Source organism: Podarcis filfolensis, assembly GCF_964270895.1.
Source record: "Podarcis filfolensis genome assembly, chromosome: 11".
In the NCBI taxonomy this organism is placed as follows: Eukaryota; Metazoa; Chordata; class Lepidosauria; order Squamata; family Lacertidae; genus Podarcis; species Podarcis filfolensis.
Window position 1 is genome coordinate 60,575,048 of NC_139613.1, and position 25,284 is coordinate 60,600,331.

Sequence of the window (25,284 nt, forward strand, 5' to 3'; positions counted from 1 at the left end):
TTTTTGACTGTGAGCTTCCTAAACAATGTCGCAGAAATGATTTGTTGCTTGTTATACTCTACCTCAAACACATCTACATAGTGTTTGAATTGAAAGAATATCTCTTCAAGCAAAAGAATTTTTGGATATAAAATTGATTCTTCAAAGCTGAGGAGAGGGTGAAGTTTGGGTTTTGGCATAGTCTTTTGTTTCCCCCCTCAAATTTCAGTTTAAAAATAAAAATACACATTTTTATTTTTATTTCATCTCTCTTTTTTATACAGAAAGTTGCATTCTACAAAAATAGGTAGCTTATCCCCTCATTGTGAGCATGCTTCGTATTTTAGAAAGGACTACTTTTAATGAAGAATAGTATGGAGGGGGACCAAGATATTTTTCACTGTGCAGGGTATTTGACAAAAATGCATCTGTACACTTTGGCCACATTTTAGCCCCCAAAAGTTGAACTAAGCAACTGTTAAGCTCCACTCCTGACACTTTCCTTGATGTAGTTAATTAATATTCTTAGACTGAAGCTGCTATTGAATTGGCTGTGCCCCGTCTGCACTGCACATTTAAAGTAATATCATACCACTTTAAACAGTCATGGCTTCTGGGAACTGTTGGTTTGTTAAGGGTGCTGGGAGTAGTTAGGAGGCCACTTTTCCCCTCACAGAGCTAACCTTCTCAGAGTGGTTTCACAATCCAGGCTTCTTCCCCGGGAACTCACTCCCCCCTTCACTTACACACACTTTGGGCTGGTGAGAGAAAGCTGTATAGCTGACCTCATATGCCACCCAACCCCTTCACTTCACACACTCCACACAGCCTGGCCAATCTGGGTGGCAGACTCCCATTGACTTTCCAGGAGCCATCATTTGAACCCCAAGGATTATTGATATATTGTGTGAGAAGTCCCCCAAAGCTTGCAGAACACAGATATTTTGTAATACATCCCATTAGTAGAGCACTGTTAATCATAGGAATCTGCATTGTTCCAGGTCAGGCTGTTTGTCCATTGGGCCTGGTATTGCCTGACTAGTAGCGTCTCCTAGACAGAGAAAAGTTCTCCACTCTGCATATCACAGTTACTGTATTTTTAACTAGAGGTACATTTTGCATGCACCACATGTGCCCAACCACTGAGCTGGAGGTCTATTCTCCACTCTCAAATTGACAAGAGAGGTCAGCCCGAACCTCTTGCAAAGCAATGACCACAGTCTAAATATGGTGTTCCACACAACAGTTTCAAGTTGTGTCTTCTCTTTCAGGTTGGCAAGATGATCAAAGAAGCTGCTGGGAAGAGCAACCTGAAAAGAGTCACTTTGGAACTTGGCGGGAAAAGTCCCAATATCATATTTGCAGATGCTGATTGTGAGTGACATGCTTCTCTTAGATTTCTTGTCTTCAAAGCTGTCCCCTTCCACTGTGTTGCAAAGCTTTTTAATGTTAGTTTGGGGAGGTATCTAAGCAAGTGAAAAACCAGATTGTTAGATTACGTTGCAAGGACTGCTGTTTTTGATTTACAGTATTGACTGAGATGCTCAATGTTGGCCTCTTCTGTGTCTCTTTCTTCGCAGTGGACAGTGCTGTGGAATTTGCACACATTGGCCTGTTTTACCATCAGGGACAATGCTGCATAGCTGGGTCCAGAATTTTTGTGGAAGAGCCAATATATGATGAGTTTGTACGTAGGAGTGTTGAGAGGGCTAAGAAAAATGTACTTGGAAACCCACTGGCTCCGGGAGTAAATCAAGGTCCTCAGGTAAGGAACGGTGTTTTGTGTCAGGGTTATCACCTGGGTCAGTGTGGTCAGCCACAGGTGGACTCAAAATGCAGACATCCTGGGAGATGGCATGGAGTATTTCTTCTTATGCCACTGCAAGTCTGCAGAAAACCACAAACCCTTCTGAGCCAAAGTAGCTTTACAGGATCTTTGTGACCCCTTCTTCACCGCATTGGCTCCTGCCCCTTTCTGACCCTATATAAGTTGTCTTTCTTGTCTACAAACTTTGTGCATCAAATCAAAGCTGTGTGCAACTCTCTTGACTCCCACTTTAACCATTCCCTGACTCTCTTGATTTCTGGTCAAAGCAAGCTTCCTCTCCCTGTTTTCCTCTGCACACCTGTCCAGGCTGCTTTTAAGGAACTGATTTCAGCCTCCTTTTTAACCAACAATTCTGCCATGCCCTTCAGTCAGCCCAACTCTGCAGGGGGGGGCCTGAACATCACCCCAATGTCTGACACTTTGGCAAACAGGTTCAAATACTTTGACATCTGTCATTAGGAATAAGGCTTGCCTTGTTTATTAGACATCTGGGTTTTTATTTTAAAATGCATTTCTGACTCGGATTTTGCTCATGGATGGACAGTCCTCTTCCTACAAAACAGACATATTTAATACAAATAATACTAGCCTACTGCTTGTGGTGAAACTAGGGGGTTCAGATTAACATGGAACTATTTATTAAGAAACTTTCACAGATCTTTGGAGAGTGGGACTAAATTTCATAAACTGCATTTAGGATTCAAATGCTTAAGTGGGCAATATGACTTTGAGGCTTTGAGCAGCAGGAAGTGTTGATGTACAAAACCTTGGCCTATCCCATCTGAATCTATAGGATGTGAAACTGCTGTAAATATAGTGCAAATGTCAGCCCTGTTCAAGCCATACACATGTGTTAGCTGAAGGAGCAGGGTCCCATCATCATTGTCTCCAGCCTACAGCTGAATGTTCAATGTGCTTTCTGGCAAGAAAATCTTTTGTATTTGTACACAGTTCAAAATCACATGGAGCCCCTAAGCATGAGCAACTGCTCTTGTGACATGTTCCCTTTACAAACATCTACACTCAACGCACAAAGTCTGGGGGTGTTATGGAAGCAGGGATGCAACACTGGGTCGGGGCAGAAGTGTGTGGCTGCTCCTGCTGCCAACTATAAGTACAATATGGTGTTTGCCTTCTCATGAAGGTATCCAGTCACAAGAAAGGTTGCAAAGACTCTCCCCACAGTGTAGTGGGTGGTTTTCAAGCATTCTACACTAGCCTCATGGGACCCCTGACACACTTCAAAGGTTTTCATCCATCTCATAGCCATGACATTGGAATCAGTTCTTAGGTGTTCTGAAACGCAGCCCAAACCCAACACCTACATTTGGAAACATCCTTTATTATTATTATTTATTGAATTTATATACCGTCCTAAGCCCAGAGATCTTCTATAACCCTCATGTGGGATCTAAGACTCTGCACTAAAAATCCCAAGTCCATAATTCTTCTACTTTTCCTTTGGTGCAATGCCGGAAATGAAGATATAGTACAAATTAAGCAGTAGGGTTTCCTCTCTAATCGGCTTATAAAACTGTTTTACTGACTAGCTTTTGCTAACTACTGCATGTAATTGCAGTCTTGAAATCAGTTCTGAATTCACTTCTGAAAAGTCATTGGTTTGAGAATGCCATCCAAAAATATTTTTTAACAGAAATTGGATAAGGCAAAGGGAGAACTTAAATACTTGAATGTAAAACTGAGCAGAGAGAGTTTACGAAAGTCCATGGCTCACAGGAGTGCCAAGACTGTATAAGCAGTGCTGCTTAAAAAAAGAAAAATTCTTTTGTGCTTAAAGTCCTAATTACTGAACTTCATGGGGAAAGGTGGCAGGGATCCAACCACTCAGAGGCAACTTGTTGCTCCATCTCTTGCTGGTAAAGAGTTTTTGTTTCTGCTTTGTTAATCTTAAGGCCAAAGAAATATCTGGGAGAGTGACTTATCAGTGCAATATTTCTTATTTAGATTGATAAGGAGCAGTATGATAGAATCCTGGCACTAATTGAGAGTGGAAAGAAAGAAGGAGCCAAACTGGAATGTGGAGGAGGCCCCTGGGGAGACAAAGGCTACTTCATCCAGCCTACAGTTTTCTCGAATGTTACAGATGAGATGCGCATTGCTAAAGAGGAGGTAAGCTGATTCAGAACATTCTGCATGTTGGACTACATTTTATGTTTCAATTGCCATGCAAGATGTGCCTTTTAAAAATCAAGCACTTAGAAGATTAGTTTCCACACATTAGCTTTCCCACCCAGCCCCAATCTGTGTAAAACTACGTTTTTACATCTATGTGTGTTAATTTGGGTCAACTAAATAGAACAGGTCAGCAGGAATTAATACTTTCAGATGTTTTTGGCAATCATCAAATACATCCAGATTTCCAAAGAAGCTGAAGGGCAGCTACAGTTGTGAAAATCTTCCTCCCAGCATTCTCTGACAAGGCCCATGCCCCAATAAGAGGCCCACACCTTGTCTCTGGAGACTCCTGTCTCTGCTGCCTCTGCTGCTCCTCCTTACTGCAGGGCCCATTAGCCTGCCCTTTCTCAACAAGGAAGAGGTCGGAGGAGCCATGACAAAGAGCAGTAGCTTCCGCATCTGTTATTCCTTCCCTCTGGGAGGCGATGTCATACCCTCCAACATGAAAATAGGGACGTCCTAAGGAAAAGCAGGACATTCCGGGATCAAATCAGAAACTGGGATGGCAAATCTAAATCAGGGACATCCCTGGAAAATAGGGACATTTGTGTTTTTTTTTTTAAGTAATATTTATTAAGAGTTTAAAGATTACAAAAAGAAGAAAAAGAGTTAAACAAAGCAAAACAATACAATACAATACAAAAAAAAACACTGTTTATCTTAACAGAGCAAAAGCAAGAGCAGAAACAATTAAAAACACATCCAATATTTCCATATCTTGTCTTTCATTTACTTGTTTCAACGACCTCCTCACACCTCCCTTTTTTGTATTCCAGTTCAGTTAGCTATTTCAGCAAATCCTTTCCAGCTTTCTCATTTTTTGTCCTCTAATTTATCTTAACCCAATCTAACCTTCTTTTTTCCCCTTTGGCCCATTAAACAATCTATCCTTACCTAATTCTTTATAACATTCCTACTAAAGCCATATAGCTTCATTCCAACATCCTTCTAACATTCATTAATTTTACAGTGTTTCTGTAAATAGTCTTTAATTTTTTCCCAATCTTCTTCCACCGACTCTTCTCCCTGGTCTCGGATTCTGCCAGTCATTTCCGCCAGTTCCATATAGTCCATCAACTTCATCTGCCATTCTTCCCGGGTGGGTAGATCTTGTGCCTTCCAATACTTTGCGATGAGTATTCTTGCTGCTGTTGTAGCATACGGAAAATAGGGACATTTGGAGGGTCTGCATCTGATGTAGATTAGGAGAGAAAATCAAATTGGCAGCAGCAACAGAGGGGAGGGGGAGAAGTGGCCTCCTCTGAAATGAGGGCCCCCACTGAGACAGCCTTGGCCAGGCCCCCTACCACTGCAAAAAGCCATGGATCTGACACAGGCATACCCCTCCTCCTGCATCTATTGCTGACACACATCGGGATGCATATTCCCCATAGTGATGCTCATCTGAGTCTCACTGAACTGGCAAAATGCATCTTTTGAGGTGATGGAGAAGGCACATCCAAATGCGGGGCCACCAGTGGCTATATGTGACCAGCTGCTCATGTCCATAACTCATGTCCTGAAACAAAGAGGGAAACTGAAGTCAAGCAGCAAGGAAAGGAAAGTCAGGGCTTGACAATCCTGGTGAGACCATCCTCCTAATTTTTCCTGCAAGCAAATTCTAAGATGGTTGTGGATTTGTGCTTTTGAAAAGAAAAACAGTTAGACCTGGAGTACTGAAGACTGATTTGTACAAACAGTGACATTTATTGTTTAAATATATTCTGGCAATATATGGAAATGGCTCCGTTGGCTCCTATAGATTGTTGTAACAATTGAAATAAAATTAAACTGAGTAGCTGGCATTCAGCTAAATTTACTCAGAGCAGACCCATTGAAATTAATGGGCCTGACATAGTCACATTCATTCATTTTGAAGAGTTGTCTCTGAGTACAACTTACTTGAATACCAGCCAGTATTTGCATGTCACGAGCTCAGCACCTTTTACTGAGTATAGGATGGTGCTGCATGACTGCAATCCTGCAGTACTAGTACTAAGCACCAGATGAGCACAGTCGGACTCACTTCTGAGTAAACTTGCATGGGATTGTCCTGTGCTTTCAGCTTCTGTGCAAATAAAGGTTTTATGCAGAGGGTCTGAGAGCAGAGAAAAACAAGGCCTGGTTTAACACAACCTTCACCAGCCTAGCACCCTCTGTGTGGCTGGACTTCAGTTCCTATCTGCTGCAGCCAACACTGAAGCTGATAGGAGTTGTAGTCCCAAACATCCTGAGAGTGCCTGGTTGGTGGGAGGCTGGTTTCCAGCTCTATTGTCTTTACCAAAGACATTGGTAAACGTGGCAGTTTATAAAACTATGACTGACTTAGAGAGAAAGTATAGATTTTGGAAGTCATAGTAAGCACCTTACAAACGAACCAGACCAGAAGGTGTCTTAACCTGAAGAACTTACGCATCAAAGGTAGTTGATGCATAAGCTCAACTACCTTATGCAGAAGAAGAAGAATTGCCCATAGTGTGTGCACGGATCCCAGTGTTACCTCTGCTAAGCAAGCTTTGCATGTTTTGCATTGTTTCAAAGGACTTCAAAACCTGGTCAACCAGTGATCAGAGTGTGACAATAGAAAGTGTGAGAAGTGAGCTTTCTTCCAGACTATCACCTTTCTTTAAAAGCAGTTGCCTGTCTCTAGTGCCCTCAGATGTGAAAACTAGAAATATAATCTCCGGAGATATTGAGGGTGCCTTGTGATCTTTATTGTTGCTTCTGGCTGCTCTCTCTCTGCGTCTGCAGGTGTGTGTGTATTTCTAGCCACCCTTCACCCAAACAACTCCAGTCAGCAAACTTGGTTCTCCCCTGCCCATTTTATCCTCATAACAATCCTGTGAGATAGCTTAGGCAAGGGGTACCATATGTCTGGCAAAATTAGCATGGGGGGGGGATTTCAAAAAATCTGCAAATGTCTGGGGTTTTGCCAACATAACCAGAAAGTGTGTGTTTGAGTATAACTCTTTGCCTTTTGTGGGCGGCAAGTTTTGTATTCTTGAAATATGGCAACCCTAGTTGAGGCTGAAATAGTGACAGGCCCAATATCACTTCTGTGGCTGAGTGGAGAGTTGAACCCAGGTCTCTCTGATCCTGGTTTGCACCACACTGACCTCTTTCCCAGGACAGATTTGACCCAGCCTGGCAATCCTTACATTCTGATTTAGGAAAAAAGCTGCCTTTTCTTGAATTCAGTGAATAAACAAAAAGTTCATGTGGGAATTTCTCTCCACACAAACTCTGGAAACAAAAATATTGTACTTTTTCATCGGGATGAAAATAATGAGGGTCACAAATGGTTCAATATTTATATAAAATGGTGAGTCTAGTGGAAATGTGTTCTTGTAACAATAGTTCGAACAAACAAAAGGAATAAAAAGATTTTTTAAACTTTGTTTTCTTACTTATGCAGAAACTTGTAGATAAGCAAATCTCCAATAAACATTTATGAGATGAAAACACAAATGTGTTCTTAATTTTTAAATAGAAGCACACAATAAGGAGTTTAATAACAATTTACTTGCACACTCATCACAAGGATGTATTTAGACAAGATGCTTTAAAATCCAAGTATAAATATGAGGTGTTCCCCCCTCCCAATAATGACCCAGGCTAATGAAGAAATGGAGCAGACTTATTAGAGTGTGAAAATGTGTGAAAGTGACATAAAGTATAAATAGAATTCTCCATCCCCGGTTCAACTATTCCTTTCCCACCCCACCCCTCCTTCTACATGCAGGCATTGTGAAAGAAGTTTCAGGTTTGCAGGTTTCTTTCTCCACTGTGTAAATCATAGCATCAGAGAGAGCATGGTAGGTTATTTCACAGAATCACAGAATTGTAGAATTGGAAAGGATCCTAAAAGTTATCTAGTCCAATCTCCTGCAACGCAGGAAACGGAGAGCTGGAGCTCCCCCAACAGATGGCTGTCTGGCCTCAGCTTGAAAATCTCCAGCAAAGGAAAGCACACATGCACACACAAGGCAATTGGTTTCATTTTCAAACTGTTTTCACTGTTAGCTTAATCTTGCTAATAGTAGATTTGCCTATCTCCCCTTTAATCGAGGGGCATCTTCACGAAGTCCTCCCGTACCTTCCCCTGTTTAAATGTATGTGTGTGTTTTCAACCTTGGCTATTTTACACTTTCTAAGGATTGAAACTAGGGACGCAGGTGGCCCTGTGGGTTAAACCACAGAGCCTAGGGCTTGCCGATCAGAAGGTCGATGGTTCGAATCCCCACAACGGGGTGAGCTCCCGTTGCTCGGTCCCTGCTCCTGCCAACCTAGCAGTTCGAAAGCACGTCAAAGTGCAAGTAGATAAATAGGTACCACTCCGGCGGGAAGGTAAACGGCGTTTCCGTGCGCTGCTCTGGTTCGCCAGAAGTGGCTTAGTCATGCTGGCCACATGACCCGGAAGCTGTACGCCGGCTCCCTCGGCCAATAAAGCGAGATAAGCGCCACAACCCCAGAGTCGGTCATGACTGGACCTAATGGTCAGGGGTCCCTTTACCTTAAGGATTGAAACAACCCATGCTTAATGAAGGGAAGGTCCAGTGTCATCATTGTGATGGTGCGGATGCTTTGTGGTTGCCTTTACATCCTACAGCTGCAAATCCACATTTTGCTTCTGAGTAGACAAGTCCTAAGGCTACAATCCTAATCCCATTTACCTGGGAGTCAGCCCCACTGAATTCAATAGTTCTGGGTAGACAGAATTATACAGCAAATTATCTTGTCCTGCATCCTCAGGCGGCAGAGAACCGGTGTTAAACTTCTTCAGTGTGACAGACCTTTGGATGTTTGAAGAATGCTATCATTTCCTCTCTTAGTCTTCTCTCTGGGTTAAACATACTCAGCCCAATATTCAATATTTCTTTGGAGGACTTGTTTTCCAAACTGCTGAACATCTTTCTGGTTCTCCTCTGAAGGCAATAGCTATAATAGGAGATCCTACATTTATTTGAATCTGAAATCTCCATGAACCATGCTATAGAGAATCTCTGTGTTCCATTTAATGGAGTTATGAAGATTAATGTGATAGGGAAGGAGCAGGCAGGTTGGTAAGTTTCATAGGGAAAATGTGGGTCTAAAATTATAAAGTAACCACTGTGTCAAAGAGCACTGATTTGATCACTAATGAGAATAATACTTTAAGACCTATGTAATAGGGAAAGTATACTTTGCAAGAAAGTATCTATTGATTTTTGCCATGCTAATTGTTGATTGCTTCTTTTGATTTCAAACAGATTTTTGGGCCAGTTCAGCAAATCATGAAGTTCAAGACTGTTGATGAAGTTATAAAAAGAGCAAACAATACTCATTATGGTCTAGCCGCTGGAGTGTTTACCAAAGACATTGACAAAGCTCTGACATTTGCAGCTGCTCTTCAGGCTGGAACAGTCTGGTAAGTACCCTTGGTGTTGTTATTTTACCCAAATTAGCCTTACATAGAAGGCTTAGGGCACGATTTAATGGGTATTTGTGAGCTGAAGGCACACAGAGTACCTGAAGAGAGAGAAAAGCTGTGTAACCTCAAACCTGAATAGCATCTTTGAGACATGAACCTATTAAGTCTGCTACCTCTTCCTACATCTTTAGACTGTAGTTTTAACAAAGAATCTTTTTTGCTTCAGGGGTCATAGCCTTATCAGAATTGGCATCACACGCCACCCACCTGTCAATCATCTGACATCCCAATGACATCAGATGCAAGGTGCTCTGAGGTCCCAAAGTTGGTTATTTCCTCCATTTTAGCAAGAGATTCAAGGCAAACGGCTTAGTTTTAGCAGCAGTTTCCGTGTAAATGCCGTTCTGAATCAAGAAGGGGTTTGCATGGACTCCTGTGAAACTGAGCAAGGTTTAACCTCTGCTTATCAGCTGACGGATCCTGTTCCAATAACAGGCATGTGCAGCCAGCACAAAATACAACCCTGCCCATCGGATGGCATCATGAGTTAGGCACAATTTTGAAAAACATTTCTCAAGGGATGCAGTTCTACAGCTTCTGCTTCTGTGCCACTGCTAACTCACATCACCATCTGCCATGCTGCAAATGGTGGGAGCGCATGAGGTTGGGCCTTTGAGGAAGATCTCAGCACACAGGTAGGCACAAATGGAAGCAGGTGTTCTTTAGGGTCTGATGACGCAGACCATTTAGCGCTTCAAAGGGTAATACCAACATTTTCATTTTTGTGCAGGAACTGCCTGGGAACCAATTAAGCTGGTGAATCACTAAGACTGTTGCATTTTCTGAATATTTTTCAAAGGCATCCCCACCTACAGTCCATTAGAGTACTAGACTAAGGCATGCATCATTGTGACAAGGACATTCTTCTTCAGGAAAGTGTGTAGCTGGTAAACCAGCTCAAGCTGACACACCGCAAAAGTTTAGAGGCAAACAACCCAAGGAATCCTTATCAGAGCAGGGATTTAAGTCTGAAAGCTCACTATCTATACTAATCACTGAACAACATGCTACTCCACATGTAGACAGTACTGTATTTCTGTATTTTCTATGAATTGGGTTGAATAATTCAACAATTTCTACTGTTAGCTGCAGACATACAGAAGAGCTTGCAGCAGTTCTGAAGGCATACTTGTATTTTTGTGACATGAGAGAAATTCATGTTTATTCTGATTTTTAAAGTATGCACATAGTGCAAGATTCTGTAAAGAAACTCAGCTAGCTCTTATGACCTAGCAGAATTCCTGCCCATGACTAAGTTGCTCCATCTTCTCTTTTTCTTCAGGGTGAACTGCTATAGTGCAGTGGCTGCTCAGGTTCCTTTCGGAGGATTCAAAATGTCAGGAAATGGCCGAGAGCTGTAAGTAAAGTCAGTGGGGATTTGTTTCAGATACAGATTTCAGAGATTTTATCTGAGCAAGTTCGTATTTGCACAAAATGTCACCACTACAACATTCTTATTTCCAGGAAGTCTGCCTCTGCTCTCCTGGCATTTCCGCTGCTTTGGCTTATAAGAACGAGTAACCAGTCAGGGAAGACAGGAAAGGAACATCACTGTGTAGAAACTGTGGGTTGTATTAACTCATCCTACGATATGCTGCCCATATCAGTTACAATTAGGAAGGAAATAACCTGTGCTGTTTCTGTTTTGCAGTGGTTTCTTTTCCGCCAAATGCCAAGTTATTCATCTCACTGTTCACTATTTAATATAATTTACATAATTATTTATCAATTTAACATAATGAATTATGCAATTACTTCCACACTATTCATTTCAACACAATTTAAAATGGGGGTGGGGTAGGAACCATAATCAAGTATATATATATTTGGGACTGAGAAACAACAGCAAAGACTGATCAGTATTTGCTGGATTGATTTCCATTCTGGGCATGGCGTGAATAAGTGAACATCAGTAGCTTTTGCTTCTGTTTTCATTGGAATTCTTCAACATTGCTAATTACATTTTCTATCCAGCAGTTTGCCCTGTTGGGTATTGTAGTGGCATTTGTTTTCCTGCTAGAATGGACTGTTTTGTAAAACTGAAATGAAAAAATGTGAATGTACAATTCATTTCAGTTTTACAAAACAGTCCATTCTAGCAGGAAAACAAATGCCACTAGAATATTGCCTGAAGCTACCCCAAACTTCCATTTAAAGATGTCATAAAATGGTATTTGATAGCACAGATCCATACAGAATGCAAGCCTCTGTGCCTTCTTGGTGAGCAAATAGCCTTTTTTGGCGAAGAAGCTGATTTCTATTCTGAAATATTATCTAGCCCAGATCATGCATTAGGCCTCAGAGGAAGACAATAATTTCTGTAGAGTCCATGGCTGGGCGCTGTTGTGTCTAAGAGAATTTGGACACAGTTACTAGAAATACGCCCTTTGTCAGACTCTCTTGAAGCTTCATGGAAATGAATAGAAATTGTACCAGAATGTTGGTCCTTTCACTTCCATAAACAGAAAATGCCTTCTGTCAGACTTGATTGAAACACCCCCTTATCAGTCAACCCATTGACACTGCCAAGTTCTCCTTTGAAGCCCCCTCAACCAACCAGTGTGAGCTGAAGGAGGCACATGGTTTAACTTTCAAAAGTAGCTCATTGACCGTAGTGTTCAAATTCCACTCCTAGCCACTCAGTTGCCAAGCCAAAGCTTCCCAGGCTCTGTCTGTCATCATAAAAAAAGGCTGTCACAGAGACTGACATCTCTGGCTATCCAAGCTTCCTGTAACATCTGATCAAAATACACTGTCAGATGATATTTGCAGCTCTTGGACATTGAACATGCTAGATCACAGATATATTAAATACTGTTGCTATTCTGATGGTCTCTCTCTCTCTCTTTAAGTGGCGAATATGGCCTTCATGAGTATACAGAAGTCAAGACAGTCACCATCAAGATTCCACAGAAGAATTCATAATGTCACTGCAGGGAACAGGAGGACTTGACCACATCAGATGCTAATCAGACTTGCAAGGCCAGCTATAGAGCAGAACATTTTGTAGCAGATGTTTTCATGTAATTTGGGTTTTCTTTCTATCTGTAAAAACAAATGTGTTTAGCAATTAACAGTCATTTAGAAAATCTTAAATCTGCTTAACTAAGAAAGGGAAATCTTAATGTCTGAATCTAATTAACAAGTTTTGAATTTTGATGAAAAATCAATTTTAATTTCCCCCCGTATTTGAATATATTTGAATATATCTGTAGTGCTATGGGAAATAAAATTGTGAACATATCATATTTACACAATTTGCTTTAGTGTGCTGTTATAGAATCATAAGCTGTCATCTCTTTCTTTGTTAAGAGCTTGGCAAAAGTATTTAAATATGGCTATCTAATAGAGACTTTGTAATCAAGAGCAAAAAATCATTAGCAATCTTCTGGTACATGTTGTAACTTTGATTCTGTTCATAATAACTACTGTGCAGAGGCATTTTGGATGTAAACTTTTAAAAATCTATCCTTTTCTACTGTTATTCATTCAGTTGTCTGTTTCCATTACAAACTAAAGCTGTATCCTACACACACAATCTATGTACAATTCCCTGGGAGTAACGCCCATCAAACACAATGAGGCTTATTTGGCAGAGGTATGTAAGGCATTACACCATAAGACGTTATGCTTTGTCATTAAGACATTGAGAATTTTTACATGCAGAGTTTTGAAAACTAAACTACTGTAATTCAGTTGGTAATAAGACCTATACTGGCCCATCTACAAATATATTTTATATATTCCATTTATATACATTTATCCAAAGATCCCAGAGTGGTGTACAACATTAAGAACATAATTTATGCGGCATAATAATAAAGACATAATACACAGCATAATAATAAAATAATCATAAAAATACTGCCCCACATTTAACAGGCCATAGATTATTTAATGGCTGAAGGTAAAGAGGAATGTTTTCGCCTGGCACTTAAAGACATGTAAAGATGGCACCAGCACCCACAGATGAGGAGCCACCACAGAAAAGACTTGTTCTTGTGTTGTAACCGCTGGACCTCTCTGGGATGGGGGACATAAAGAAGAGCCTCAAATGACAAGTGCAGGGTCTGTGTCGGTTTGAATGGGGAAAGGTGGTCCTTAAGGCATTTATAGGTCAGCATCAGCACTTTCAATTGGGACTGGAAACTAATTGGCAGCCAGTGCAGTCGGGCCAGCATCAGGGATTGAGAATGCTCAAACCATCTCATTTTGATGAGCAACCTGGCTGTCAAATTTTGCACCAGCTGAAGTTTTCTAACTGTCTTCAGAGGCAGCCCCACACACAACACCTTGCAGTGATCCAACCTGGAGGTTACCAGAGCATAGACCACAGAAGTTAGGCAAAAAGCTGATGGAAGGCACTCTCTGCCATTGAGGCCACCTGAGTCTCAAGCAATAGCAGAAATTCCAGAAGTACCCCTAAGCTACGTATCTGCTCCTTCAGAGATAGTAACCCCATCAGCAGCAGGCAATCTTCCATCCATCTGATCTAGGGAACCACCCACTAACAGGGCCTCAGTCTTATCTGGACTGAGCTTCAGTTTGTTGGCTCCCATCCAGTCCATTACTGGGACAAGACATTGGTCCAGCACATCCACTGCCAAATCTATAGATGTAAAGGAAAATTAGAGCTGTGTGTTCTCCGCATAAAGCTGAAACCACACTCTAAAACTCTGGATGACTTCACTCAGTGGCTTCATGGAGGATAGAATTGAACCCGGAGAGACCCCACACTGAATGCCCCATGGTGCCGAAAAACACCCCAAGCATCACCCACTGAAAATGACCATCCAGGTAGGACCAGAACCACTGCATAGCCGTGCCACCCACCTCCAACTCTAATAACCTTTCCAGGAGGACATCGTGATCAAAGGCATTGAAAGCTGCTGAGAAGTCAAGGAGGATTAACAGGGACACATTGCCCCCCCCTCCCAACAGAGGTCATCATATAAGGTGACCAAGGCAGTTTTTGTGCCAAAGTCAGGCCAAAACCCCAACTGAAATGGATCTAAAAAACCAGTCTCCAATAACTCCTGGATCTGGTCAGTGACCACTCACTCAAGAACCTTACGTAAAAAAAAAAAAGGAGGTTGGCAACTGGCTGGTAGCTCTCAGAATCTAGGGATTGTTTCTTAAGCAGTGGTCTTTTCACTGCATCCATCAAACAAACAGGAACCACCCCCTCTCATAAAGAAGCACTGACCACCTGCCCATCTCAGAAAGCTGTCTCTTCCCTGCTGGATTTTATCAGCCAAGAGGGGCAAGGGTCCAGAATGCAGATAGTTTCCCAAAGCAATCCAAGTGTCTCTCATGTCTTGCTACAATGTTGTTTTTAAGAGGATATACGCTTGGTATTCATCACCCCTGTTATACAGAAAATTCCAAGTGGGTCTGAACCTCAATGCTTAAAATCCCTGATAGATTATAAGGATCCAGAGATCATGCTAAGGGTGGCCAAATTTTGTGTGGCTGTCATAAAACTCAGGGAACAAGCTGTGCATTACAAAGACTAAGGCCTCAGATGCAAATCCTAGATAATATTTTAGAGACTAAGACCTAAACCACATTCCTAATGGCTGTCATATTCGTATTGTTTATTTTTATATTCTATTGCAAATTCAAACTTAATTCTATTGTGTTTCATGTTTGTTTAGTACGGTACGTGAATCTGGTCTGGGACCGTAATAAACTTCATTTCATTTCATTTCAATCCAAGTGCCTTGTCCACATCATCAAATCACAGCAACTGAAATTCATCTAACGACACAGAACTGGACACCGTGCTCGGGACGTCTCTTGAGATTCAAATGCTACTACAGCAGAGACAAGGTGATTTTACCCTCCAAATGCTTGGCCAGCAAGTCAGAGCAAGCTACCCTCAGTCCTACCACCTCTTTTAGCCAGTCCGCAAAAGTCCCTGCACTACCCGGAAAAGCTCTGCCAGGTGGCATAGCATGCCATGGAGGTAGCAAAGTGTGCTTTTTTTGCTGCCTTCACTGCCAGTGCCATTTGTCTGGAGTTTTCCTCCACTTGCATTCAAGCTGTATCTCAGCTTGATTCTTCACTTAAGTTTGAGAGGATACCACGTAGTCAGAAGGACTCCGTGAAGCAGGAGAGGGGACTCGGGGTGATTGTGTCAACAGCTGCTCCACTGATCAAGCAGGGCTTCAACGGAAGTGCCTGCCATATCAGCGGGGGAAACTCCCAGAGTCGACTGGAAACCACTTGCATCCATCATTCATACTAATAGGTCCCCCACCTCTGCAGAGGGGAAAGGGTGTTGAAAGCCTAGATGCTCTATGTGCAGCTTCCTTTGTGCTCGATCCCAAAGCTACAGTTAGTGCAGAATGTTGCAGCATGATTGCTGGCGGCAGACTCTGCTACCAGGCCAAGTTCAAGGTGCTACCAGTGGCAGAACATGCTGTGCACCCAGGGGCAGGGCAATCCGGCGAGGCAGTGATTGCATCCAGGGGGATTTTGTCACACCCCCCTCAGGATGACACCCTGGGCAGACCACCCCCCACCCCCCCCCCTTCCGCTGGGTGCTACTGTTAGTATCTAAAGCCCTAACAGCTTGGGACCTGTTTACATCTGAGTTCTTGCAAATGCAAAACAGGTCTTATGTGCCACCTGTAATAGTGCCAATTCTGCCAATCAAAGCAGTCAAGTGGGCACATGTGAGTTAAGGCAGTCTCATAGGTAAACTGATCCCAAGTTGTTAAGGGCTTTGTATACTAGATAACCACCTCTGATGCATTGGGCAATGATGTAGATTGGGAGCACAAAGGGGGTGGGGATCAGGAAGTATTTCAGGTGTTGAAAGAGCTAATTTAGCAATAGGAATTAATACCTACAAACAAATACAGATTCCTCATTTCCATCCAAAGGGCAATTCAGCCTACATTCTTTTCTCCTCTATTGAAACCAAGCCCTGTTCTATATTATTAATCTGATGTGCTGAATTTGCCCATGGGTCCTGCCAAAGCAAAGAGGTACACCTTTTGTCAATTTAGGCCAGCCTAAGACTGAACATGTTAGTGTTTGCTCAAAACATTTGAGATATGCTTGAAGGAAGAAAAGCAGCAACTCAGCAGGATCCATCATCAGATGTGGAAAGGGACAAACAACCCATTTAGCCAAAAATCACATTCCACATCTCTGAGCCCAAACTACACTTTGAAAAAGGACTGCACAAAAGCTCATGAACACCAGAGCAGTTTTTTCAGTTTATCAGCATTTCGATAATCTTGGCCATCTCAGAAAAATATAGAAAGGGGGTGGAATCCAGGGTTCTCAAATTCAAGAGCATTGTGGTGTGCCCATGGGGCGGGCGCTCTTTGTCTACTCTTCGGATTGCATAATCTGAAGATGTAAACAAGATATTTGGAGAGAGGAAAACTTCCAAGCACATTATTGATGCTACTTGCCCTTATTGGACTGCTGGAAAGCAAGTGGGCATTGGCAGAAGGAACCCAAGGTGCTCCCGCTTCTTGCCAAGGTGCTTCTGTGCTTGGGCAGCACCCAACAAAATGCAGCCTAAGCACACTTGGAAGCTCAGGTCCATCAACTTTCAACCTTAATGATCAGTGACAGGTCATTTTCTCAAATCATGGCAAGAAATTTCACAAAGGAAACTGGTGTTTTTAATCAAGGCTTCACCCCTAGACACCCCCAAAACACACCTGCTGGTAGCTGACTGGTGCTTCTTTGCTTCAGCCCAGGAATGGATTAAGAAAGTTGCTTTTGGCAGACCAGGGGAGCAGTGAGAGAAACTGGATCAACCTTTATTTCTTCATACAAAAGATCCCAGGTTTAACCCTTGGCATCTCTTAGAGTGGGGACAGGCTTCTGTTAGAGGCAGCTGAACCTCAGTTAGTTAAGTATTTTTATTGCTTTTTATTGATTTGGGGGGCTGTTGCCCCCTACCCCCCCCAGCTGCACCCATGAGGGCTAGCAGAGAGCCCTGCCTGAAATCGTGGAGAGCCTTTGCCAGTTACTGTAGTAGACAATACTGAGCTTATGATCCAGTTCAGCTTCCTATTGTCATTGTGAGCTGGAAATAAGCTGACCATTTAGTAGATATTTCAAAAACTGCTGCCTTCTCAGGCTTTTATTTTGAAGGAGTCCAATGCTAGCCACAAACTGATTTTTTGCATTCAGATCATAGCAGAGCGGCTGGGCAGGGTTCACACACAGCATAGCAGCCCAAGTGAGAGGATGTAGGTGTCCCAGCTTCCCAACACAATGGGTTGCTGGCCCTTACCAAGAGGAAGAGGGGAGGGCAAGGCATGGCCCGGTGCTGTGTGTGACCGCTGAGCCACCATGCACCACCCCAGCTAAAGGGCAGTGGTGTTCCACCTGCACCACCTCGCCAGCTGCTAGCCATGGTTGAATGTGGCTCAAAATACCATGCACCAACCAGACCAGGTTTTGTGGAGAGGCAAGATGACCTCCTCCTCCTCCCTCCTGTTGCCAATGCCCATTTGTTTACCATCCCACATGGGGCCTAACTCTACAGTCACTCGAGAAAGTGAAAGGTGAGCAGAGGCTCCTTGCTTTTGTCACTGCTTTGCTTCCTTAGAGGGGACAGGTTAGCAGTCAGTGACACCAGAGAGGATGTGCAGTTAAGGCCAAGGAGGCTGTGGTACTGCCCCAACTCCAGCTGGGATGTCAACCTCAGCAGGTGCTGGAAACAGTGAGCCAGAAACAGAGGGGCTGGATGCAAAGGAGAGAGATCCTGCACCTTTAACAGAAGCACTGAGGAGGGAAAATTGGCAAGTGGAGATTCGCGCAATGGATTTCTGAGGCTTATCTTGAATGCAGGGAGTTGAATAAGTGATTAAACATATTCATAACTGCAAAACACTTTTTTGTTTAGGCAAGACTAACCTGACATGCAATCTTATTACATTCAGGTTTTTTTAAGAAAGATCTTGATTTTTATCTATATTTTTGAAAATTTTATTGTGTCCACTATTTTTAAAGTCTGTTTTTATCACTATTTTACTGAATATTCTATATAATTTCATGAAAACTGCTTAAATATATTATTATTATTATTATTATTATTATTATTATTATTATTATTATTAAAATCTTGCTAAAGGACTCAGTATATTGTCCTAAACCTTGGTTTTATATACTCCTCAAAATCACTTGGAGTTGCAAAGTGATCTCAGAGTTGGAGAACTGGGGAGATTCACACCGACTGTCTGCTTTTTAAACATATGAAGCTATTCTTCCTAAAACAGTCACCTTTGGATGTTCATAAAATAAATTATTTATTTTGAAGGTGAAACATTTAATAACAGCCCTAGACCAGACACCAGGGAAATGTATAACAAACGGGAAGCCAAAACACAAATCTTTGCAGAGACAAGAGCCCATGAACAGGATGAATCCAGAAACAAGCTAAATATTTAAAGCTAAAAATCCCCATAGTTTAAGGAAGGCATTGTGCAAATAAATAGAAAACATCTGTTGAATTTTCTTCATTACAGCTTGAGGGGGAATCAGTTGCTATTGTGAAATGCCCAGATATATTGACCATGCAGGGACTCAGTGTCAGATCAAATGCTTCACAACTAACCAGCTGATCACAGCAGAAGAGGCAAGATAAACTGTTCTTAATAAAACATTCTACATGATGAGCAGCTAAAGTTGCTCAGGGCAGCAGATTCGTTTTCACAGGTGTGTAACGTCTCAACGCAACTGGGTCCTTGTTGCAGGTAAATCCATAATGGGAATGACTTAAGCCCTCTTCGTGCCTTCAGTCTGAATGAACCAAGTGGTCTGCAGCAACATGTACTTATAAGCCCTGTCCCCCTGATGATGCTCCAGAGGCACAGGGCAGTGCAGGATTGATGCCAGTCTGCCTCAACACATGGGGACATCTCACTAAGGCAGAGCATGCAGCAGTGGAATCAATGCTGCTCCTGCATGCAAGTTCTGTGCAATGTCCACTCAACGCCATCCACATCATTTTCCCATTTAATCCAGATTTGGGGGGGGGGGAGGATAAATCACAGCAGGAATGGTAAATCTGGATATAATGGGATGGTGTTCTGATGAGGATTATGTCACATGGATGCTGCAAAAATCTTGCATGCTGTCATGTGGGGGATGCCCTCCTCTCCAAGGCGCCACTGCCCACCTGCTTGCCATCTCCCTCTGGACCAAAACCGCACAACTATGCAGCAGAAGAGCTCCATTTCCCTACTCTTGTCATTTCTTGCATGCTCAGAGGTGAACAGGCATCAACAAACTGCTGAAACAGGAGAATCCACAGAATGGCAAATGTGCCCTGCTGCAAGGGTTTGGGTCTTGGCAGGTGCTCAACGATGCCTGATCCACATTTCTAGATCAGGTCCACCTAGTCCAAAAGTGGACAATATGACATCTCTGGAACCTCATATACAAGATGTAAAGATGATGCTTCTGGTATAGCAGCTATGGGGAACCTGTGGCCCTCCAAATGTTGCTGGACTCCAACCAGCCCCATCTAAGCAGTGCTATTTTTCTAGAAAAAGAGGTGCTGGAACTCACCATGAACACATCTCTCATTCTCTTAGAATGGCAATGGTGTCCATCTGAGAAGGGCTGGAACTGAGTTCCAGCAAGTTCCAGCTGAAAAAAGCCCTGCATCTAAACATGGTGCACATCTAAACATAACAGCTGTTGTTGTTTAGCCATTTAGTCGTGTCCGACTCTTTGTGACCCCCTGGACCAGAGCACACCAGGCACTCCTGTCTTCCACTGCCTCCCACAGTTTGGTCAAACTCATGTTGGTTTCTTCAAGAACACTGTCCAACCATCTTGTCCTCTGTCATCCCCTTCTCCTTGTGTCCTCCATCTTTCCCAAAATCAGGGTCTTTTCTAGGGAGTGTTCTTTTCTCATGAGGTGGCCAAAGTATTGGAGCCTCAGCTTCACAATCTGTCCCTCCAGTGAAGCACTCAGGGCTGATTTCCTTAAGAATGGAGAGGTTTGATCTTCTTGCAGTCCATGGGACTCTCAAGAGTCTCCTGCAGCACCATAATTCAAAAGCATCAATTCTTCGGCGATCAGCCTTCTTTATGGTCCAGCTCTCACTTCCATACATCACTACTGGGAAAACCATAGCTTTAACTATACGGACCTTTGTTGGCAAAGTGATGTCTCTGCTTTTTAAGATGCTGTCTAGGTTTGTCATCGCCTTTCTCCCAAGAAGCAGGCGTCTTTTAATTTTGTGGCTGCTGTCACCATCTGCAGTGATCATGGAGCCCAAGAAAGTAAAATGCCTCCATTTCTTCCCCTTCTATTTGCCAGGAGGTGATGGGACCAGTGGCCCTGATCTTCGTTTTTTTGATGTTGAGCTTCAGACCATATTTTGCGCTCTCCTCTTTCACCCTCATGAAAAGGTTCTTTAATTCCTCCTCACTTTCTGCCATCAAGAATGTGATTTTGGCCATCAAACTCCATGGACAAAGACAACAGGCATATAAAACATAACAGTATGTCCTTTTAAAATGTGGGGTTCTTTTTTAGGGGGGTTATTAGGTGGTGGTTGTTTTTATTTTGATTATGTATTTTGTGGCTTTATATTTTGATTTTATTCTGATACCTCTGGGTATCATTTTACTCCTGATACCTCTGGGTATATAAATTCAATAAATAAATAAATAATAAAATAAACAGAATGCCTAAGCATAGAAGCTCCATCTATCGTTCATAAGATGGCATCTGTATTTTGTGCAAGCACATTGTTACAATCGACTACTGCCAGACCAACTCTCCGAGGGCTTCTAGCAAGAGGAAACTTGTCATCTCCCTAGAAGGTGGGGCAGAGATCAGGGCAACCTGAAGCCTGTGGATCTTATATCAGCTCGCCTCTGTTGTCTCAGGCAAAGAATAGTTAGTAAACTGCCATCTTGTCTGAAGTATTGTTTCCTGACCTAAATAAAAGTTACATATCCTCCAAGAATTTGTCAGGGTGGTGGTGTTTGTTAAGCCATCTAAGCTATGTGCATCTTGGTTCGACTATGTCAACAAGGTATCAACAAATAAAAATGGAGCAGTGAGCTTAGCCAAGCCAAGTTGAGATCTGCCCTCTGGTGGTTCTGTGGTTTCATTACATACAGAAGTGAAGGCGCATAAAAAAAACAACCAGTGGGCTGTTCATAACAAGTCATTTTTGTATAAAGCAGTGTTTCCTCCAACTGTTTTTGGACTACAACTCCCATCGTTCCTAGCTAGCAGGACCAGTGGTCACACTGGTATCAAGGGAACTTTTTCTACCCACTCCTTTTCATCTCTAAAACTTACGATCTAGATAAGAATTTATAAAATTAAAAACCCTTGAAGTACACACAAAAATATCTTTGTATTTTTTAAAAAGAAAACATACTGCAGTCTTTAATATTTACAGAGAGTACAGTTTGTAATATTCTCCAAATTACATCCCAATTAAGTTAACGAAACTTGGAAACTTAATTCACCAGTATGTTCCCCTGCATAAGGTCCACGGTTCTAAAGTGTTCCAATACCTTCACATGAGCTTCTGCAGGAGAACTTCCCATTGCATTTTAACCAAGGTGTTGGGTAAAATGCATTGCCATCTACAAGCACTCAAATTAGAAGTCAGCATTCCTTCTCTACAACTCACTTCAAAGCAACATTGGCTTGGATTCTAACAGCTTCCCAAAAAAGGCTTTTGTGCCTCTCCCTTTCCTTCACTCGCCCAACCCATTCCTGAGGAAGGGGGATACTCTCTGGAACAGTAGGAAGAAGTCAACCCCAAATGAGGAGAGCTTTTCACACATGCAACACAACATTGGAACTCAAGCCATGAGGGAAGGCTTTAATTTTTTTTTAATATATAGAGTTGATTCACAAATATTTCAAAGCAAATTTTGGACACACTATGTAGATTTGAAAGTCACTAAAGTATTCAGGTTTGTTTGTGGTTTTAGACAATGCTAGCTCTTCTACATAAATATTTTCAAAGCAACAGCACACTGACTTCATTTTCTTTACCTTCTAATGGCATAAGTTACATAGCCACCTGACTTTAGGACTTCTAGCTCTGTGCTAATGTGTATTTGCACCTGGCTTGACCTGCTACTGCCAGCCAGTCAGTGACACTGGCCCCCATTCTCTCCTGGACTTGAATCCTGGCCACCATGGCTCATGAAGCTAGGTCCCAGCCATATCACCTCTGAAATTCCTGCTTGTTCTAACCCCTGCATCTTTCTGTGAGGGTGAAAAATCTTACTGGATACTTCCCTTTACTACAAGTACGTGGAGTCTAATGTTGTTTAATGAGTTGGAACACTTTGCTTATCAGTAATTTGGAGGTGGTCCTCATATGCTCAGAGACTTTGTGCCTGTTCATCGGGGGAAGCCCAGAGAACTTGTTCTTTAGATGTCCCTTTTATGAAGAGGCACGTAGGGAGACCATTGATCCCCTGCTGGTGAGGCTCGCTGACCTCACAGAAAAGCAAAAATTTGACCTTTTCCTGTTAGGCATAGATCATAAGATGACCCGGACGGTCGCCAGATTCTGCGTACAGATCTGTAGGCACAGACCATCCCCTGACCCAAACTAGGTCGTTAAGATAATGCCCAAACTCGGTTCCATGGGTGACTCTGGGTCATCTCTCTGCGGTAGCTTATCCTAAAGTTTTAAGTGTCTATACGCTTACTGCATTTATAAATTTTAAATTTATTGGTGTACGTTGTTTTAAATGTTGGTCTTCCTTCCGGGATTGCACCTCCAAGTGTGTTTTATAATCTGGAGAGGGTCCCGGCGTGTTCGCTTTGGCAACGATGGAGGTGGTCCTGGCAGCCTTGGCGACATGCCTGCAAAGTGTGGGTTTCTGGGAGTGTATCTATTCACGCCACTGACCCTTGGAATAAGGTTACCAGGTTTTTTTCAATGAATCCGGGGACACTTTTCAACTTCAATGGATTTTGTATGGGGACTGAGTTGAAAATCCGGGGACTGTCCCTGGGAAACGGGGACGCCTGGCAACCTTACCTTGGAGCCGCTGGCCGGGTCACTGCTATCTGTGGGGGAGGCGCAGGGCCACCTCGTCCTCTGCCGCAGGGAGGTTGGCTTCCATTTGCAATCCCTGGTTTGTCTTCCTTCTGTTCACCTGGCTTTTTCTTGGTCTCATTTGCTCCTTTTTCTTTATCTGAAAACATTGTTGGGGGGAAAACAGGACTTATTTTTTGAACCCAAAGCCAGAATGCAAATTCTGGACTGAAACATGGCACATGTAAGACATGCTTCTGTGGTTGGCACCTAGTGGTCAAAGGTTGGAACTGAGCCTGCTCTAGGCCTGTGGTCTTGGGAGGGGTTCCAATATGGATAGCAGACTAAAAACTGTGTAACAGAAACAAAGAAATGAAGCTAGTTATTAGTTTCAGCCTACCTACGTTATAGCACCCTTCACAAACATTTGCCAAAAAGGTTAGGCTGCAAAGGAGCGACAAGAGTATCAGTAGTTTCTTATCAGGCCTCTGCTTCGAACAAAACAATCTTTAATGTTCTGACTGAGCTGAGGGAAGGCAATTGCAAAACTAGTTTGAAACCAGCTGGAAGGTCTTGGTACAGTATGTAAGGCATAAGACAGTGGACTTTGTGCAGTTCTCCTCATCCTGATAGGGAACTGCAACTTCCATCGGTCCCAGTCAGATTGCCAAGACTCAGGAATAATAGGAGTCCAAAATATCTGTAGGATGCAGGACTGGAAAAGACTGCATTAGGATCCTTCATTCATGCATAACGTGAAAGGATGTCACATACGTTTTTTGGTTGAGAGACTGCTAATCCCACCCACCAAGGTCTTGTGGCCCCCTGCCCACATTAGGCAAGTACATCTGTAAAGGGAAGCCTCTTAAGAATGGACTTCTATGCACATAGATTCCAGAATGGTGGAAAGCCATTCTGTGGAAGTCTAATCACATTGGTTTTCCTTTGCTTCTGCTTAGCCCCACAGCCCCATTCTACACCCCCTCTATCTGTCCATCCCCCCAGCCACAGCTCCCCAAAAGACCTATCTGGCGACTTGGGAAAATATCCTGAACACCCCCCAACTGTCCCGATAAAACTGGGAGATCCTGTTATTTCACACAAGAGCACAGCAGACATTTTAGGTGTCATGATCTCACCCCACCCCCAAAAAGCACTTTTGAGGGCTGCAATCTCGCATGAGTCATGTGACTCGTGCAGGAAGGTAGCCCCAGAAGACGGCACCCTGGTTTTTTGCCTCGAAATGTTAGAGGGCATGTGAACAATGGGACAAAGCTGAGTTTCTGGAGGGTTGTCCAAAACTAAGCTGATCTTCACCTGGTTTTCAACAATCCTCCTACCCATCCCACATCCTACAGAACAGCCATCTGCAAAGGCTTTTCAAGGGGCACAGATGGCTGCAGTGCAGAGAAGGAAAAAAGAAAGTTTTCTTTTGTGAATTCCCTTCCATTCACTTCTCTTAATATCGAAGTCAATATCATTTTCTTTGTAAATCTCCTGCAGTTTGTAAACTACAAGTCCCAGAATCCCTGGCAGGAAATGATGCTCTGTGCATCACTGACAGCTGAGGAGGCAGCTTCCTGTAATGGCTTTCAAACTGTTCCTCACCTTGACCCTCTTTTGGATTGCTGGGTTTGGGCGCTGTCTCAAAAGGGTTTTCTTCAGCCTCGCCCCGGGCTTGCTGGGCCTTTAGTTTGTTCCTCCTTTTGTTTTCCTCAGCTTGCTAATGTGAAGAACAAAAGTGAACATCCCAGAATTAGTCTCACGAATAATCACCATCTAATGAGAAACAAACA

At 42.8% G+C, this 25,284-nt stretch overlaps 2 protein-coding genes across 6 annotated transcripts in view; one reads left to right on the forward strand and one right to left on the reverse strand.

Annotated features, from left to right (window-relative positions):
- The window catches only part of ALDH1A1 (aldehyde dehydrogenase 1 family member A1), a 68,692-nt gene extending 55,751 nt beyond the window's left edge, over positions 1 to 12,941 (forward strand). For 2 of the 3 annotated variants that reach the window (XR_014539802.1, XR_014539803.1), the window contains 4 exons: positions 1,251 to 1,353; positions 1,560 to 1,744; positions 3,773 to 4,550; positions 5,175 to 7,471. Coding sequence is in view for 1 of the 3 variants with exons in the window: in XM_083576964.1 (XP_083433090.1) it covers positions 1,251 to 1,353; positions 1,560 to 1,744; positions 3,773 to 3,937; positions 9,253 to 9,410; positions 10,756 to 10,830; positions 12,326 to 12,398 (759 nt within the window). In the remaining 2 variants the exon portion in view is untranslated. Of the gene's footprint in view, positions 1 to 1,250; positions 1,354 to 1,559; positions 1,745 to 3,772; positions 4,551 to 5,174; positions 7,472 to 9,252; positions 9,411 to 10,755; positions 10,831 to 12,325 lie in introns of those variants that run through there. The other variant, XM_083576964.1, reaches the window with a different exon arrangement.
- TMC1 (transmembrane channel like 1) overlaps positions 7,508 to 25,284 on the reverse strand; it is a 69,090-nt gene continuing 51,313 nt past the window's right edge. For all 3 annotated transcript variants that reach the window (XM_083576697.1, XM_083576695.1, XM_083576696.1), the window contains 3 exons: positions 25,097 to 25,211; positions 23,492 to 23,648; positions 7,508 to 11,512 (listed from right to left, as the gene is read on the reverse strand). In XM_083576697.1, coding sequence (XP_083432823.1) covers positions 11,440 to 11,512; positions 23,492 to 23,648; positions 25,097 to 25,211 — 345 coding nt within the window. In that variant the 3' untranslated portion in view covers positions 7,508 to 11,439. The remainder of the gene's footprint in view (positions 11,513 to 23,491; positions 23,649 to 25,096; positions 25,212 to 25,284) is intronic.